Source organism: Bos indicus, chromosome 1 (assembly GCF_029378745.1).
Source record: "Bos indicus isolate NIAB-ARS_2022 breed Sahiwal x Tharparkar chromosome 1, NIAB-ARS_B.indTharparkar_mat_pri_1.0, whole genome shotgun sequence".
NCBI classification, from domain to species: Eukaryota; Metazoa; Chordata; class Mammalia; order Artiodactyla; family Bovidae; genus Bos; species Bos indicus.
In genome coordinates this window covers 139,802,657-139,818,436 of record NC_091760.1, presented here as the reverse complement: position 1 = coordinate 139,818,436, position 15,780 = coordinate 139,802,657, and the positions used below count along the sequence as shown (strand labels likewise).

Genomic DNA, 15,780 nt, shown 5'->3' with positions numbered 1-15,780 from the left:
CCTATCTTTTCCTTTGGGATGGTTTTGATCACCACCTCCTATATGTTACAAAAAAAAAATCTGTCCATGTTCTTCAGGCATTCTGTCTACCAGGTCTAATTCCTTGACTCTATTCATCCCCTCCACTGTATAATCATAAGGGATTTGATTTAGGTCATACCTGAAAGGCTTACTGGTTTTCCCTACTTTCTTCAATTTAAGTCTAAAATTTGCAATAAGGAGCTCATGATCTGAGCCACAGTCAGCGCCAGGTCTTGTGTTTGCTGACTGTATAGAGCTTCTCCATCCTTGACTGCAAATAATCAATCTCATTTTGCTATTGTCCATCTGGTGATGACCATGTGTAGAAAGGTTTGTGTTGTTCAAAGAGGGTATTTCCTATATTTCCAGTGTGTTCTCTTGTGTTCTCAAGCGGTACTTTTAAACAAAAGTTTCTTATTCAGCAAAGAATCTACAGATGATGACTGCAGCCATGAAATTAAAAGACCCTGGCTTCTTGGAAGAAAAGCTATGACAAATCTAGACAGCATATTAAAAAGCAGAGGCATCACTTTGCCAACAAAGATCCATATAGACAAAGCTATGGGCTTTCCAGTAGTCATGTACAGATGTGAGAGTTGGACCATGGAGAAGGCTGAGCACTGAAGAACTGATGCTTTCAAGCTGTGGTGCTGGAGAAGACTCTTCAGAGTCCCTTGGACAGCAAGGAGATCAAACCAGTCAATCCAAAAGGAAATCAACCCTGGATATTCATTGAAAGGACTGATGCTGAAGCTGAAGCTCCAATACTCTGGCCACCTGCTGAAAAGAGTCAACTTATTAGAAAAAACCCTCATGCTGGGAAAGACTGAGAGTAGAAGTGGGTGACAGAGGATGAAAGTGTTGTATGGCATCATCAACTCAATGGACATGTGTTTGACCAAACTCATAGAGCAGGGAAGCCTGGCTGGCCATGCTGCAGTCCATGGGGTCCCGAAGAATTGGACACGACTCAGCGAGTGAACAACAGCAAGAAAAGAAACTGGGTGATGTGATCTCACCAGTTATGGAATTCCAGCTCTGACCTCCAGCCTGAAGCTCTTCTCCACCTCGGAAAGGTGTTTAGGTCAGCAAGTGTTTTAAAAAAAAAAACAAAACAGGCAGGAGCTGGGTGGATGTGCTTTCCCTTCTGCACAGGAGGGGATCGGTGGTCCAGGTGGGGTCTGAGAGAGGGTGAGCATCCTGGGCCTGGTGTGGGTGTGTGTGTGTGGGGGGGGAGACTCAGAAACCCACTAAGCTCCTGAGACGAACTGCCAGCACTCTTGGTCCCTCAATGCACGACTTAAAGAAGCTACTCACGAAGACCCCACCCAGAAACCTATCAGGGAAGCACGGCCAGGACCCGCGCCTGCGCAGTGGCGCCCCGCACCAACTTTCCAAGATGCCCCCCCACCCCCCCGTCCCCGCACCAAGACTCGCTTCCCGCAGACCACCGACCCTGGAGACGTTTTTTTCTTCAGTCGCTCAGTCGTGTCCGACTCTTTACAATCCTATGGACTGCAGCACGCCAGGCTTCCCTGTCCACATATCCGGGAGTTTGTTCAAACTCATGTTCATTGAGTCATACCTTTTCTTGAGTGCTGCTGTCCATGAGGTCACAAAGAGTCGAACACAACTGAGCGACTGAACAACTGAGTGAGGCGAAAAACTGGTTCATAGTTAAACACGTTGTCTCTCCCTTCCCATTCTGTGAACTATAAACCTTCCGACTCTACACAGAAGGGACTCATTCCTCGGGGATTCTCTGTAGCTGGCTGCCAACCGGTAGCCCGGAGGGTTGTGGGTGGGCGCACCCGGAGACCACGTGGCCGGCATCCGCCAATCAGCGCAAGACGGCACACTGCGGCTCGGCTTCAAACAAACTACCGTCTGGCGAGAGCGGCCAGAGGGGAGAGAGGCCTGTGGGGCCCCGCCCCCTCGCCTGGGTCTGGGGGCCCCGCGAGACCGCGGGCGGGTGGGGGCGCCGAGAGTGGGGGCGGAGCGCAGTGGTCGAGTGACGGCCGGTCTCACCTACTCGGGGTGCGGGCCGCGGAGCGGTGGACCCCGCAGCCAATGGGCGGGGGCGAGGGCGAGGGGCGGTCCGGCCGGCGGGGAGGGGGAGCCCGCGGCCGGGGGACGCGGGGGGAGGAGGGGGCGGGCTCCCAATCTGGTTCCATCCGGTTCTCCCACCACCCCCGCCGCGGGTCCCAGCAGCTCGGGCGGCGAGAGGAGCGGCAGCGGTCAGGCTACTCAGCTTCGCGAAGGCTCTCGGCGCGCCGCGGCCCTCAGGCACCCGGCTCTCGCCCGCCCCGTCGCCACGATGCCCAAGAGGAAGGTGAGCAGTGGCCGCGTCCCGCACACGCCCACTCCGCCGCCCGGCCGTCCCCAGAGCCCCGCGAGGCCCAGGCCCGCTGCGCTGGGCCGGGGAGGCGGCCGGACCAGCCTGAACGGGCGCCGGGCGATTCTGGGACTTTCGGCGGCCGGAGGAGCTTGGGTGGGCTATTCGAACGGGTGCGGTGAAGGCCGTTAATGTCACGCGCCCGTGGCTGCTGGGCGTCAGAGCAGTATTGTTCGCGAGCTGCGCCCACTGGTCGTCTCTTTCCTCCTGCAGGTCATCTCCGCGGAGGGGTCAGTAAAGGAAGAGGTGAGACGCCATCCCGCTCCGTTCCCCGGGGGTGGTCTCTGTTTGCACCATACCACACATTCCTTGCTCATTTTCAGTTCAGTCGCTCAGTCGTGTCCGACTCTTTGTGACCCCATGAATCGCAGCACGCCAGGCCTCCCTGTCTATCACCAGCTCCCGGAGTTCACTCAGACTCAACGTCCATCGAGTCAGTGATGCCATCTAGCCATCTCATCCTCTGTCGTCCCCTTCTCCTCTTGCCCGCAATCCCTCCCAGCATCAGAGTCTTTTCCAGTGAGTCAACTCTTCGCGTGAGGTGGCCAAAGTACTGGAGTTTCAGCTTTAGCATCACACCTTCCAGGGCTGATCTCCTTCAGAATGGACTGGTTGGATCTCCTTGCAGTCCAAGGGACTCTCAAGAGTCTTCTCCAACAACCACAGTTCAAAACCATCAATTCTTCGGCACTCAGCTTTCTTCAGAGTCCAACTCTCACATCCATACATGACCACTGGAAAAACCATAGCCTTGACTAGACGAACCTTTGTTGGCAAAGTAATGTCTCTGCTTTTCAATATGCTATTTAGGTTGGTCATAACTTTCCTTCCAAGGAGTAAGCGTCTTCTAATTTCATGGCTGCAGTCACCATCTGCAGTGATTTTGGAGCCCAGAAAAATAAAGTCTGACACTGTTTCCACTGTTTCCCCATCTATTTCCCATGAAGTGATGGGACCAGATGCCATGATCTTTGTTTTCTGAATGTTGAGTTTTAAGCCAACTTTTTCACTCTCCTCTTTCACTTTCATCAAGAGGCTCTTTAGTTCCTCTTCACTTTCTGCCATAAGGGTAGTGTCATCTGCGTATCTGAGGTGATTGATATTTCTCCCGGCAATCTTGATTCCAGCTTGTGCTTCCAGCCCAGCATTTCTCATGACGTACTGTGCATATAAGTTAAATAAGCAGGGTGACAATATACAGCCTTCACGTACTCCTTTTCCTATTTGGAACCAGTCTGTTCCATGTCCAGTTCTAACTGTTGCTTCCTGACCTGCATACAAATTTCTCAAGAGGCAGATCAGGTGGTCTGGTATTCCCATCTCTTTCAGCATTTTCCACAGTTTATTGTGATCCACACAGTCAAAGGCTTTGGCATAGTCAATAAAGCAGAAGTAGATGTTTTTCTGGAGCTCTCTTGCTTTTTCGATGATTCAATGGATATTGGCAATTTGGCTCATTTTATATACTTCCAAAGCTCAAGAGGAGATTGGCAAAGCTATCAGCTGTAAGTAAAGCAAGGCCCCTAACCTCTGTTTTTCTTGGGGTTCAACCCAGGAAAGAAATTCAGTGTTGTTAGGTCTTTGCAAACAGTAACTGTGGCTTCAGAAGGTGAATTTTAAATCATTATAACTAGGCTCAAACATCTTTACTAATCAAAGTAGAAACCATTACAATCAACAGATGGTTGCCAATGAGAAATGTTTGTTTATTCCTTTAGTGTATAAAACTCTGATTTGGGAGTCCATGAACTCTTGGAAACCATTTTCTTAGTCATTCTGGTTGTGGAAGCAGCTTTCGTGCAAATAATTGTCAAGACGCTTGAAGAAGTGGTTAGCAAGAGGGTAGGTAAATATGGCAGCAAATTAGGCAAAACTTTGTAGCCTGATGCGTAAAACTTCTGAAGCATGGTTGTGCAATCTATGGTCTGGCATTGTGGAGAAGAACTGGGCCCTTTTAGTTGACCAGTGCTGGCCGCAGGCGCTGCAGTTTTTGGTGCATCTCGGTTTACTGAGCATACTTCTTAGATGTAATGCTTGCACTTGGATTCAGAAAGCTGTAGTGGATCAGACTGGCAGCAGACCACCGAACAGTGACCATGACACTTTTTTGGTACAAGTTCAGGGATTCATTTTGATCCAGCCACTGAGCTGGTCACTGCCGGTTGTTGGATAAAAATCTAGTTTTTGTGGCTCGTCATAATTGGATTGAGATATGGTTCAGTGTTGTTCCATTGAATGAGAGAAGACAACACTTCAAATCATAATTCTTTTGATCTTAAGTCAGTTCATGAGGCACGCACTTATTGAGCTTTTTCACCTTTCCAATTTGCTTCAAATGCCAAATGACAGTAGAATGGTTGATGTTGAATTCTTGGGCAACTCTTTGGTAGTTGTAAGAGGATCACCTTTGATGCTGCTCTCAGTTGGTAGCTGTCAACTTCTGATGGCCAGCCACTACACTCCTCATCTTCAAGTCCCTTGTCTCCTTTTCTAAACTTCCTGAACCGGTACTGCACTGTACCTTCCTTAGTACCTGGGCCAAATGTGTGTGCAATCATTTTGAACTCGAATAAGAAAGTCACTCTAATTTGCTTTTTCTCTAACATCATTTTTGTAATCTAAAATAAATATAAATAGCAAGTAATAAATCATAACAAAAGTTTAAAAAGCGATAAATGCATATTACATTCATGTATAGCATAACCTCATTAATTTTAGAATGTATCCCTATATCAAACAGCAAAGTCCAACAGTGCAAAACCACAGTTACTTTTGCACCAACCTAATAACTTTACCTTTTACAAATCTGCTCCTTCAAAAGTGGAAACGAAGCCAAAACAGCAGCCGGAAAGGTAGATTTCAAACTCACCTTTAAAGACCATGGTGTCTTCAAAATGTTCCAGTGCTGCTAATGCATACTTCTGGCCACTGACATCTAGACTATGAGTATCTCAAAACCAACCAGAGTTTGGTGTCATAACCTCTTGAAAAGTAGGAGTTCATTTACCACTTTTTAAGTTTGTGTTATAATCAGATCAGATCAGATCAGTCGCTCAGTCGTGTCCGACTCTTTGTGACCCCATGAATCACAGCACGCCAGGCCTCCCTGTCCATCACCAACTCCTGGAGTTCACCCAGACTCTAACGTCCATCAAGTCAGTGATGCCATCCAGCCATCTCATCATCTGTCGACCCCTTCTCTTCTTGCCCCCAATCCCTCCCAGCATCAGAGTTTTTTCCAATGAGTCAACTCTTCGCGTGAGGTGGCCAAAGTACTGGAGTTTCAGCTTTAGTATCATTCCTTCCAAAGAAATCCCAGGGCTGATCTCCTTTAGAATGGACTGGCTGGATCTCAAGCCACGAGTCCAAGGGACTCTCAAGAGTCTTCTCCAACACCACAGTTCAAAAGCATCAATTCTTCGGCGCTCAGCCTTCTTCACAGTTCAACTTTCACATCCATACATGACCACAAGAAAAACTATAGCCTTGACTAGACAAACCTTTGTTGGCAAAGTAATGTTTCTGCTTTTGAATATGCTATCTAGGTTGGTCAGAACTTTCCTTCCAAGGAGTAAGCGTCTTCTAATTTCATGGCTGCAGTCACCATCTGCAGTGATTTTGGAGCCCAGAAAAATAAAGTCTGACACTGTTTCCACTGTTTCCCCATCTGTTTCCCATGAAGTGATGGGACCGGATGCCATGATCTTTGTTTTCTGAATGTTGAGCTTTAAGCCAACTTTTTCACTCTCACTTTCACTTTCATCAAGAGGCTTTTTAGTTCCTCTTCACTTTCTGCCATAAGGGTGGTGTCATCTGCATATCTGAGGTTATTGATATTTCTCCCGGCAATCTTGACTCCAGCTTGTGTTTCTTCCAGTCCAGCGTTTCTCATGATGTACTCTGCATATAAGTTAAATAAACAGGGTGACAGTATACAGCCTTGACGTACTCCTTTTCCTATTTGGAACCAGTCTGTTATTCCATGTCCAGTTCTAACTGTTGCTTCCTGACTTGCATACAGATTTCTTAAGAGGCAGGTCAGGTGGTCTGGTATTCCCATCTCTTTCAGAATTTTCCACAGTTTCTTGTGATCCACACAGTCAAAGGCTTTGGCATAGTCAATAAAGCAGAAATAGATGTTTTTCTGGAACTCTCTTGCTTTTTCTATGATTCAGCGGATGTTGGCAATTTGATCTCTGGTTCCTCTGCCTTTTCTAAAACCAGCTTGAACATCAGGAAGTTCACGGTTCACATATTGCTGAAGTCTGGCTTGGAGAATTTTGAGCATTACTTTACTAGCATGTGAAATGAGTGCAATTGTGCGGTAGTTTGAGCATTCTTTGGCATTGCCTTTCTTTGGGATTGGAATGAAAACTGACCTTTTCCAGTCCTGTGGCCACTGCTGAGATTTCCAAATTTGCTGGCATATTGAGTGCAGCACTTTCACAGCATCATCTTTCAGGGTTTGGAATAGCTCAACTGGAATTCTATCACCTCCACTAGCTTTGTTCATAGTGATGCTTTCTAAGGCCCACTTGACTTCACATTCCAGGATGTCTGGCTCTAGATGAGTGATCACACCATCTTGATTATCTGGGTCATGAAGATCTTTTTTGTACAGTTCTTCTGTGTATTCTTGCCATCTCTTCTTAATATCTTCTGCTTCTGTTAGGTCCATACCATTTCTGTCCTTTATCGAGCCCATCTTTGCATGAAATGTTCCTTTGGAACAATGTTGTTTCTGGTCTGGGTAAAATACAGTAGATGTAGTCATTGTCCTGTGGCTTCCCTAGAGGCTCAAGGGAAGGTAAAAAATCCCCCTGCTGTGCAGGAGCCTCAGGAGATGTGGGTTCTATCCCTGGGTCAGGAAGATCCCCTGGAAAGGGGAATGGCAACCCACTCCAGTATTCTTTCCAGGAGAACCCCATGGACAGAGGAGCCTGGTGGGCTACAGTCCATAAGGTCGCAATGAGTCAGACATGACTGAAGCAACTTGGCACAGTCATTTACCTGGCTTATGGTAATATTAATATAATGTATCAGATTAATGCTACTGCAGAATTTGGGAAATTTAAGACAGCTGAAAATACTGAAGCATAACCTTCACTTACCAGAGAAATCCATTCTTTACTTTGTGTGCATTTTGGTTAGTATATGTTGGTTACATGCTTGTACTTCCTCATATGACAATATCAGCAAAGCTAGAGCTGAGGCAAGGAAATGGGGAATGTGTAACTTTTTGCAAGTAATGTTCCCAGGGCAAGATAGGGGGTCATACCTTACATGCAGGGGGAGATCAAGAGGTGTGTCCTTTGAGAACATGACCAACAATGTTTTAAAATTATTTTATGTACAGTAATGTGTATTGTTGCTAAGTCATGTTGCTTTTTGTGGCCCCGTGGACTGCAGCATACCAAGCTTCCCCGTCCTTCACTATCTCCTAGATTTACTCAAACTTAAGTCCGTTGAGTCGGTAATGCTAACCAACCAGCTCATCCTGTTCCCCCTTCTCCTTCGCCCTTGATCTTTCCCAGCATCAAGATCTTTTCCAGTGAGCTGCGTTTTCACCTAACGCAGCCAAAATATTGGAGCTTCCCCTTCAGCATCAGTCCTTCCAATGAATATTCAGGGTTGATTTCCATTAGAATTGACTGGTTTGAAGCTGTCCAAGGGACTCTCAAGAGTCTTCTCCAAGACCACAATTTGAAAGGATTAGGCACTCAGCCACCTTTAAGGTCTAACTGTGACATCTGCACGTGACTACTGGAAAAACCATAGCTTTGACTCTTGGGACCTTGTCAGCAAAGTGATGTCTCTGTTTTTTAATACTCTGTCTAGCTTTGTAATAGCTTTTCTTCCAAGGAGCAAGCATCTTTTAGTTTCATGAGTGTACTCACTGTCCACAATGATTTTGGAGCCCAAGAAAATAAAATCTGTCACTGTTGCCACTTTTCTCCCTTCTAGTTGCCATGAAGAAATGGCACCAGATGCCATGATCTTAGTCTTTTGAATGTTGAATTTTAATCCAGCTTCTTCATGCATCTCTTTAGTCCTCATCAAGAGCTCTTTAGTTTCTCTTCACTTTCTACCATTAGAGTGGTATCATCTGCATATCTGAGGTTGTTGATATTTCTCCTGGCAATCTTGATTCCAGCTTGTGATTCATCCAGCCCAGGATTTCACATGATGTACTCTGCATAGAAGTTAAATAAGCAGAGTGACAATATACAGTTTTGACATACTCCTTTCCCAATTTTGAACCAGTGGGTTGGTCCATGTCTCGTTCTAACTGTTGATGCTTGAGCTACATACAGATTTCTCAGGAGACAACTATGTTGGTCTGTGCATTTCTTTTAAGAATTTTCCACAATTTGTTGTGATCCACACAGTCAAAGGCTTTCGCATAGTCAATGAAGCAGAAGTAAATGTTTTTCTGGAATTCCCTTGTTTTTCTGTGATCCAGCAGATGTTGGCAATTTGATCTCTGGTTCTTCTGCCTTTTGGAACCCACCTTGTGTATCTGAAGTTCTCAGTTCACATACTGCTGAAGCCTAGTTTGAAGGATTTTGATCGTTACCTTGCTAGCATGTGAAATGAGCACAATTATGCAGTAGTTTGAACATTCTTTGGCATTGCCCTTCTTTGGGATTGGAATGAAAACTGACCTTTTCCAGTCCTGTGGCCACTGCTGAGTTTTCCAAATTTGCTGGCATACTGAGTGCAGCACTTTGACAGCATCATCTTTTAGGATTTGAAATAGCTCAAATGCAATTCGTCACCTCCTCTACTTTTCTTTGCAGTAAGCCTTCCTAACCCCAACTTGACTTCACACTCCGGCATGTCTGGCTCTAGGTGAGTGACCACACCATTGTGGGTATCTGGATTATTTTGCATAGTTTTTCTGTGTATTCTTGCCACCTCTTTTTAATTTCTTTTGCTTCTTAGATCCTTACTGTTTCTGTCCTTTATCGTGTCCATCCTTGCATGAAATGTTTCCTTGAGATCTCTAATTTCTTGAAGAGATCTCTAGTCTTTCCCAGTCTATTGTTTTCCTCTGGGATGGTTTTGGTCACCACCTCCTGTACACTTTTACAAACTTCTGTCCAAAGTTCCTCAGGCACTCTGTCTTCCAGAGTCTATTCCCTTGAATCTATTCATCATCTCCACTGTATAATCATAGGGATTTGATTTAGGTCCTACCTGAATGGCCTGCTACTACTAAGTCACTTCAGTCATGTCCAACTCTGTGCGACCCTATAGATGGCAGCCCATCAGGCTCCCCCGTCCCTGGGATTCTCCAAGCAAGAACACTGGAGTGGGTTGCCATTTCCTTCTCCAGTGCATGAAAGTGAAAAGTGAAAGTGAAGTTGCTCAGTCGTATCCGACTCTTAGCGACCCCATGGACTGCAGCCCACCAGGCTCCTCCGTCCTTGGGATTTTCCAGGCAAAAGTACTGGAGTGGGGTGCCATTGCCTTCTCCGGGTTTTCCCTACTTTCTTCAATTTAAGGCTGAATTTTGCAATAAGGAACTCATGATCTGAGCCATAGTTAACTTGGTCTTGTTTTTGCTGACTGTATAGAGCGTCTCCATCCTTCACTGCAAAGAATGTAATCACTTGATTTCAATGTTAACCATCTGGTGATATCCATTTGTAGAGTAGTCTCTTATGTTATTGGAAATGGGTGTTTGCAATGACCTGTGTATTCTCTTGACAAAACTCTGTTAGCCTTTGCCTTACTTCATTTGTACTCCAAGGTCAAACTTGCCGTTACTCCAGGTGCTTGTTGACTTCCTTAGCTTTCCATTTCAATCCAGTGATGAAAAGGATATTTTTTGGTGTTAGTTCCAGAAGGTTTTGTAGGTCTTCATAGAACCGGTCAATTTCAGCTTCTTCAGCATTTGTGGTTGGGGCATAGACTTGGATGTTGAATGGTTTTTCTTGGAAAGGAACCGAGATCATTCTGTCATTTTTGAGGTTGCACACAAGTACTGCATTTCTGATTCTTCTGTTGACTGTGAGGGCTACTCCATTTCTTCTAAGGGATTCTTCCCCACAGTAGTAGATATAACAGTCACCTGAATTAAATTTGCCTGTTCCCACCCATTTTAGTTCACTGATTCCTAAGACGATGTTTTCTCTTGCCATCTGCTTCCAATTCACCTTGATTGGACCACGTCCAATTTACCTTGATTCATGGACTTAACATTCCATGTTCCTATGCAATACTGTTCTTTACAGCATTGGATTTTACTTTCTTCACCAGATACGTCCAAAACTGAGTATTGTTTCTGCTTTGGCTGAGCCTCTTCATTCTTTCTGGAGTTATTAGTAATTGTCCTCTGCTCTTCCCCAGTAGTATACTGGACATGTTCCAACATGGGGGGCTCATCTTTCAGTGTCGTATCTTTTTTGCATTTTTACACAGTTCACGGAGTTCTCGCGGCCAGAATACTGGAGTGGTTTGCCAGTCTTTTCTGCAGTAGATCACGTTTTGTCAGAATTCTCCACTATGACCCGTCCTTCTTCACTGGCCCTACGTGGCGTGGCGTGGCTCATAGCTTCATTGAGTTACGCAAGCTCCTTCTCCACAACAAGGCACTGACCTATGAAGGAAAGAAGAGAAGCAAAAAGCAAGGGAGAAAGGGAAAGGTTTACCCAGCTGAATCCAGAGTTCCAGAGCAACGTGAAGGCCTTCTTCAATGAACAATGCAAAGAAATAGAGGAAAACAGCAGAAAGGGAAAGACTAGAAATCTCTTCAAGAAAATTAGAGATATCAAACATTTCATGCAGAGAAGGGCACAATAAAGGACAGAAACGGTAAAGACCTAATAGACGCAGAAGAGATCAAGAAGAGATGTCAAGAATACACAGAAAAACTGTACAAAAACTATCTCAATGACACAGATAACCACGATAGTGTGGTCACTCACTCAGAGCCAGACATTCTGGAGTGTAAAGTCAAGTGGGCCTTAGGAAGCACTGCTTCAAGTAAAGCTAGTGAAGATGATGGAATTCCAGCAGAGCTATTTAAAATCCTAAGTGATGATGCTATTTAAGTTCTGCACTCAATATATTAGCAAATTTGGAAAACCCAGCAGTTGCCACAAGACTGGAAAAGGTCGATTCATCCCAATTCCCAAGAAGGGCATTAGTAAAAAAGTGTTCAAACTACTGGCCAGTTGTACTCATTTCCCATGCTAGTAGGGTTATGCTCAAAAGCCTTTAAGCTAGTCTTCAGCAGTACATAAACTGAAACTTCCAGATATTCAAGCTGGGTTTAGAAAAGGTAGAGAAACCAGAGATCAAATTGCCAGGATTCACTGGATCATAGAGAAATCAAGGTAATTCCAGAAAAATATCTATTTCTGTGTCACTGACTACCATAAAGCCCTTGACTGTGTATCATAACAAACTGTGGAAAACTCTTAAAAGAGATGGGAATACCAGAGAAATCTGTATGCCGGTCAAGAAGCAACAGTTAGAATCCTTTATGCAACAACTGACTGGTTCAGGGTTGAGAAAGGAGTATGACAAGGCTGTTTATTGTCACTCTGCTTTTTTAATTTATATGCAGAGAACATCATGGGAAATGCTGGGCTGAATGAGTTACAAGCTGGGATCAAGATTTTTGGGAGAAATATCAACAACCTCAGATACACAGATGATACCAGTCTAATGATAGAAAGTGAAGAGGAACTAAAGAGCCTCTTGATGAGGGTGAAAAGAGGGGAGTGAAAAAGCCGGCTTTAAATTCAATATTAAAAATCTAAGTTCATGACCTCTGGTCCCGTCACTTCATGGCAAATAGAAGGGGGAAAGGTGCAAACAGTGACAGATTTCCTCTTCTTGGGCTCTGAAATCACTGTGGATGGTAACTGCAGCCGTGAAATTAAAAGACGATTGTTTCTTGGCAGGAAAGCTATGACAAACCTAGACAATGTATTAAAAACCAAAGACATTGCTTGGCTGACAAAAGTTTGTATAGTCAAACCAGTAGTCAATGTATGGATGTGATCGTTGGACCATAAAAAAGGCAGAGCATCAAAGAAATGATGCTTTTGAACTCTCGTGCTGGAGAAGAATCTTGAGAGTCCCTTGGACAGCAAGGAGATCAAACCAGTCAATCCTAAAGGAAATCAACCCTGAATGCTCATTGTAAAGACTGAAGCTGAAGCTCCAGTACTTTCACCACCAGATGTGAATAGCCTACTCTCTGGGAAAGACCCTGATGCTGAGAAAGATAGAAGGAGAAGGGGATGACATAGGATGAGATGATTGTATGGCATTACTAATTCAATGGACGTGAGCTTAGGCAAACTCCAGGATATGGTGAGGGACAGGGAGGCCTGGCATGCTGCAGTCCATGAGGTCACAGAATTGGACACAACTTGGCAACCAACTACAGAGTGGAGTGTAAAATTTTTAGCGTTTTTCCAAAAGAAGGTTCTGTTTTGTGATCTTTTATAAAAGGATCCAGGGAAGGTATAGGCATAGTATGTCAACTTGGAATTTCTCTGACCAGAAAAATTGTAAGAATTCTGTACAAAAATGCAGTAAAGGGAAATTTCATGAAGGTGGGGAAAAAATAGTGGATCTTGTTGCAAAATATCTGCATGAAAAGTTTACTATTATTATGTATCTATTTGCTTTTTCAGTAAACCAGTTGGCTGAAATAGTATGCCTATTTTCTGTTACATCTTTCTTATTTACCTGGCTTCATTTTGACCTGCCCTAAAAGTTTGTTGTTGTTGTTAATAAGAGTCCCTAAAAAGAGTTTAGGGACTTCCCTGTGGTCCAGTGGTTAAGACTCCAAGTTCCCAATGCAGGGAGCCCAGATTCCTTCCCTGGTTAAGGAACTGAGATCCCACATGATGATCTGAGCCGCCAAAAGAGGGTGGGGGGAAGAAAAGATTTTACTTCCAGTTTGGCTTTGGACATCAGATGTAAATAATGTTTTTCTTCCTCCCATGGAGAGGCCAACAGGTAAGTTTTTACATGTTCCTTGAGAAACAAACCTGTTGGTTTAGTTTTCCCAAGGGAAAAATGATGGGGAAAGGAAGGAGCTTTTTTCCCTTTAGTCATCTTTGTAATTGATCCATTTGAAGGCTTAAACAGAAGGTAAAGCTTTTGGTGTCTTTAATACCATGATGCAGACATGTAGATTTATTTTGTTTCCTCTTGTTTTCTAGCTATTAGTTAAAAGTGGTATTATCCCAGTGTAGGATATTTTCAGTTTTCACATTTGTATGTTACTGTGATAGTGGTTATAAAATTAATGAGAAATCAGAAAGAAATCAGATTAAGAATGTTTTTAAATACAGAAACAATTGTGACACTTCATGGTGTCAGTGTGTGTAGCAGTGTTTTCCCAATTCTGTTTGTTATTAGGTAATTTATTATTTATTCTAAAGATACTGAATTGCTAGTTGTTGTCATGCTATCATGTATGAAATGCCACTATTGGCACAGAATCCATTCCACTGATTTTTTCCCCCATCTTAGCATTGAAGTTGTGAGATCTGTTTTTGTAGCTGTTTAATGTAGGTATTGGTCAGTATTGTAAAACTCATTAGTGACTTAATTTGGCTGTTAACTACCTTCTCTACTTAAAGGAAATAAATATTAAATATTTGTTAAATTTTTCCTTCCCCATTGGTGGATGGTATCCAAAAATACTGTTGTATTGATTGGTGCAAAAGTTATTGTGGTTTTTGCATTTTTAAATTTTCCATTTGATAATGCAGTATATTCTTAAATGTGGTTTTGTTATACATCACTTTAATGGGCATTTCTTGATGTATGTTTTTTTCCTAATGACTTACTATTTGCTGTTTATGTTTACTTTAGACTATGGAAATGATGTTAGAGAAAAAGCAAATTCGAGCGATTTTCTTATTCGAGTTCAAAATGGGTCGTAAAGCAGCAGAGACAACTCGCAACATCAACAACGCATTTGGCCCAGGAACTGCTAAGGAACGTACAGTGCAGTGGTGGTTTAAGAAGTTTCGCAAAGGAGATGAGAGCCTTGAAGATGACGAGCGTAGTGCACGGCCATCAGAAGTTGACAACGACCAATTAAGAGAAATCATTGATGCCGATCCTCTTAAAACTACACGAAAAATTGCCGAAGAACTCAAGGTCAACCATTCTACAGTCGTTCGGCATTTGAAGCAAATTGGAAAGGTAAAAAAGCTCAATAAGTGGGTGCCTCATGAGCTGACCGAAATTCAAAAAAATCGTCGTTTTGAAGTGTCATCTTCTCTTATTCTACGCAACAAAAATGAACCATTTCTCGATCGGATTGTGACATGCCACGAAAAGTGGATTTTATCTGATAACCAGCGACAACCAGCTCAGAGGTTGGATCGAGGGAAAACTCTGAACTTGTACCAAAAAAAGATCATGGTCACTGTTTGGTGGTCTGCTGCCGGTCTTATCCACTATAGCTTTCTGAATCCTGGTGAAACCATTACATCTGAGAAGTATGCTCAACAAATCAATGAGATGCACCAAAAACTACAACACCTACAGCCAGCATTGGTCAACAGAAAGGGCCCAGTTCTTCTCCACGACAATGCCCGACCACATGTCGCACAACCAGCCCTTCAGAAGTTTAATGAATTGGGCTACGAAGTTTTGCCTCATCCGCCACATTCACCTGACCTATTACCAACCCACTACCACTTCTTCAAGCATCTCGACAACTTTCTGCAGGGTAAACGCTTCCACAACCAGCAGGATGCAGAAAATGCTTTCCAAGAGTTTGTCGAATCCCGAAGCACGGGTTTTTACGCTACAGGAATAAACGAACTTACTTCTCGTTGGCAAAAATGTGTTGATTGTAATGGTTCCTATTTTGACTAATAAAGATGTGTTTGAGCCTAGTTATAATAATTTAAAATTCATGGTCCAAAACTGCAATTACTTTTGCACCAAATAAACAATTTGTTGTTTATAAGCCACCCAGTCTATGGCATTTTTGTTATAGCAGCCCCAGTATATTAAAACACTTCCTTTCCATATTTAGAAAGGCATACTTCACTGGGAGCAGGAAAGAATAATGTGACCAGGTTCCTCCTGGCTTAATGTTCTTTTTAAAATAACAGTCAGTAAGTACATTGGACTGCTGGAAAGGAAAGCTTGTAACAATAATAACGCCAGTGATCTTGTCTAGTAACAAATATTTATACAGTCGTGTATCCATAAAGTTTGCAAGCAGGCTAGAAACGAGTATTGCATGGTAAGATCTATATCGGTTGTTCATCCTTGGGCTCTTTGTGTTGCAGCATTTCCGGCCAACTTATTGAGCAGAGTGGTCCTCAAGAGCTCCCGTATCAGGGCCCATATCTTTGTTCTCTGCA

At 43.8% G+C, this 15,780-nt stretch overlaps 1 protein-coding gene across 1 annotated transcript; it reads left to right on the top strand.

Moving 5' to 3' along the window:
• Window positions 1-339: 339 nt before the first annotated feature.
• LOC109563294 (histone-lysine N-methyltransferase SETMAR-like) lies at window positions 340-15,381 on the top strand. The gene is made up of 4 exons (XM_070787351.1): window positions 340-351; window positions 1,808-2,353; window positions 2,630-2,662; window positions 14,267-15,381. Exons 1-4 carry the CDS (start codon window positions 340-342, stop codon window positions 15,281-15,283), a joined length of 1,608 nt encoding a protein of 535 aa, XP_070643452.1. The 3' UTR covers window positions 15,284-15,381.
• Window positions 15,382-15,780: the final 399 nt, after the last annotated feature.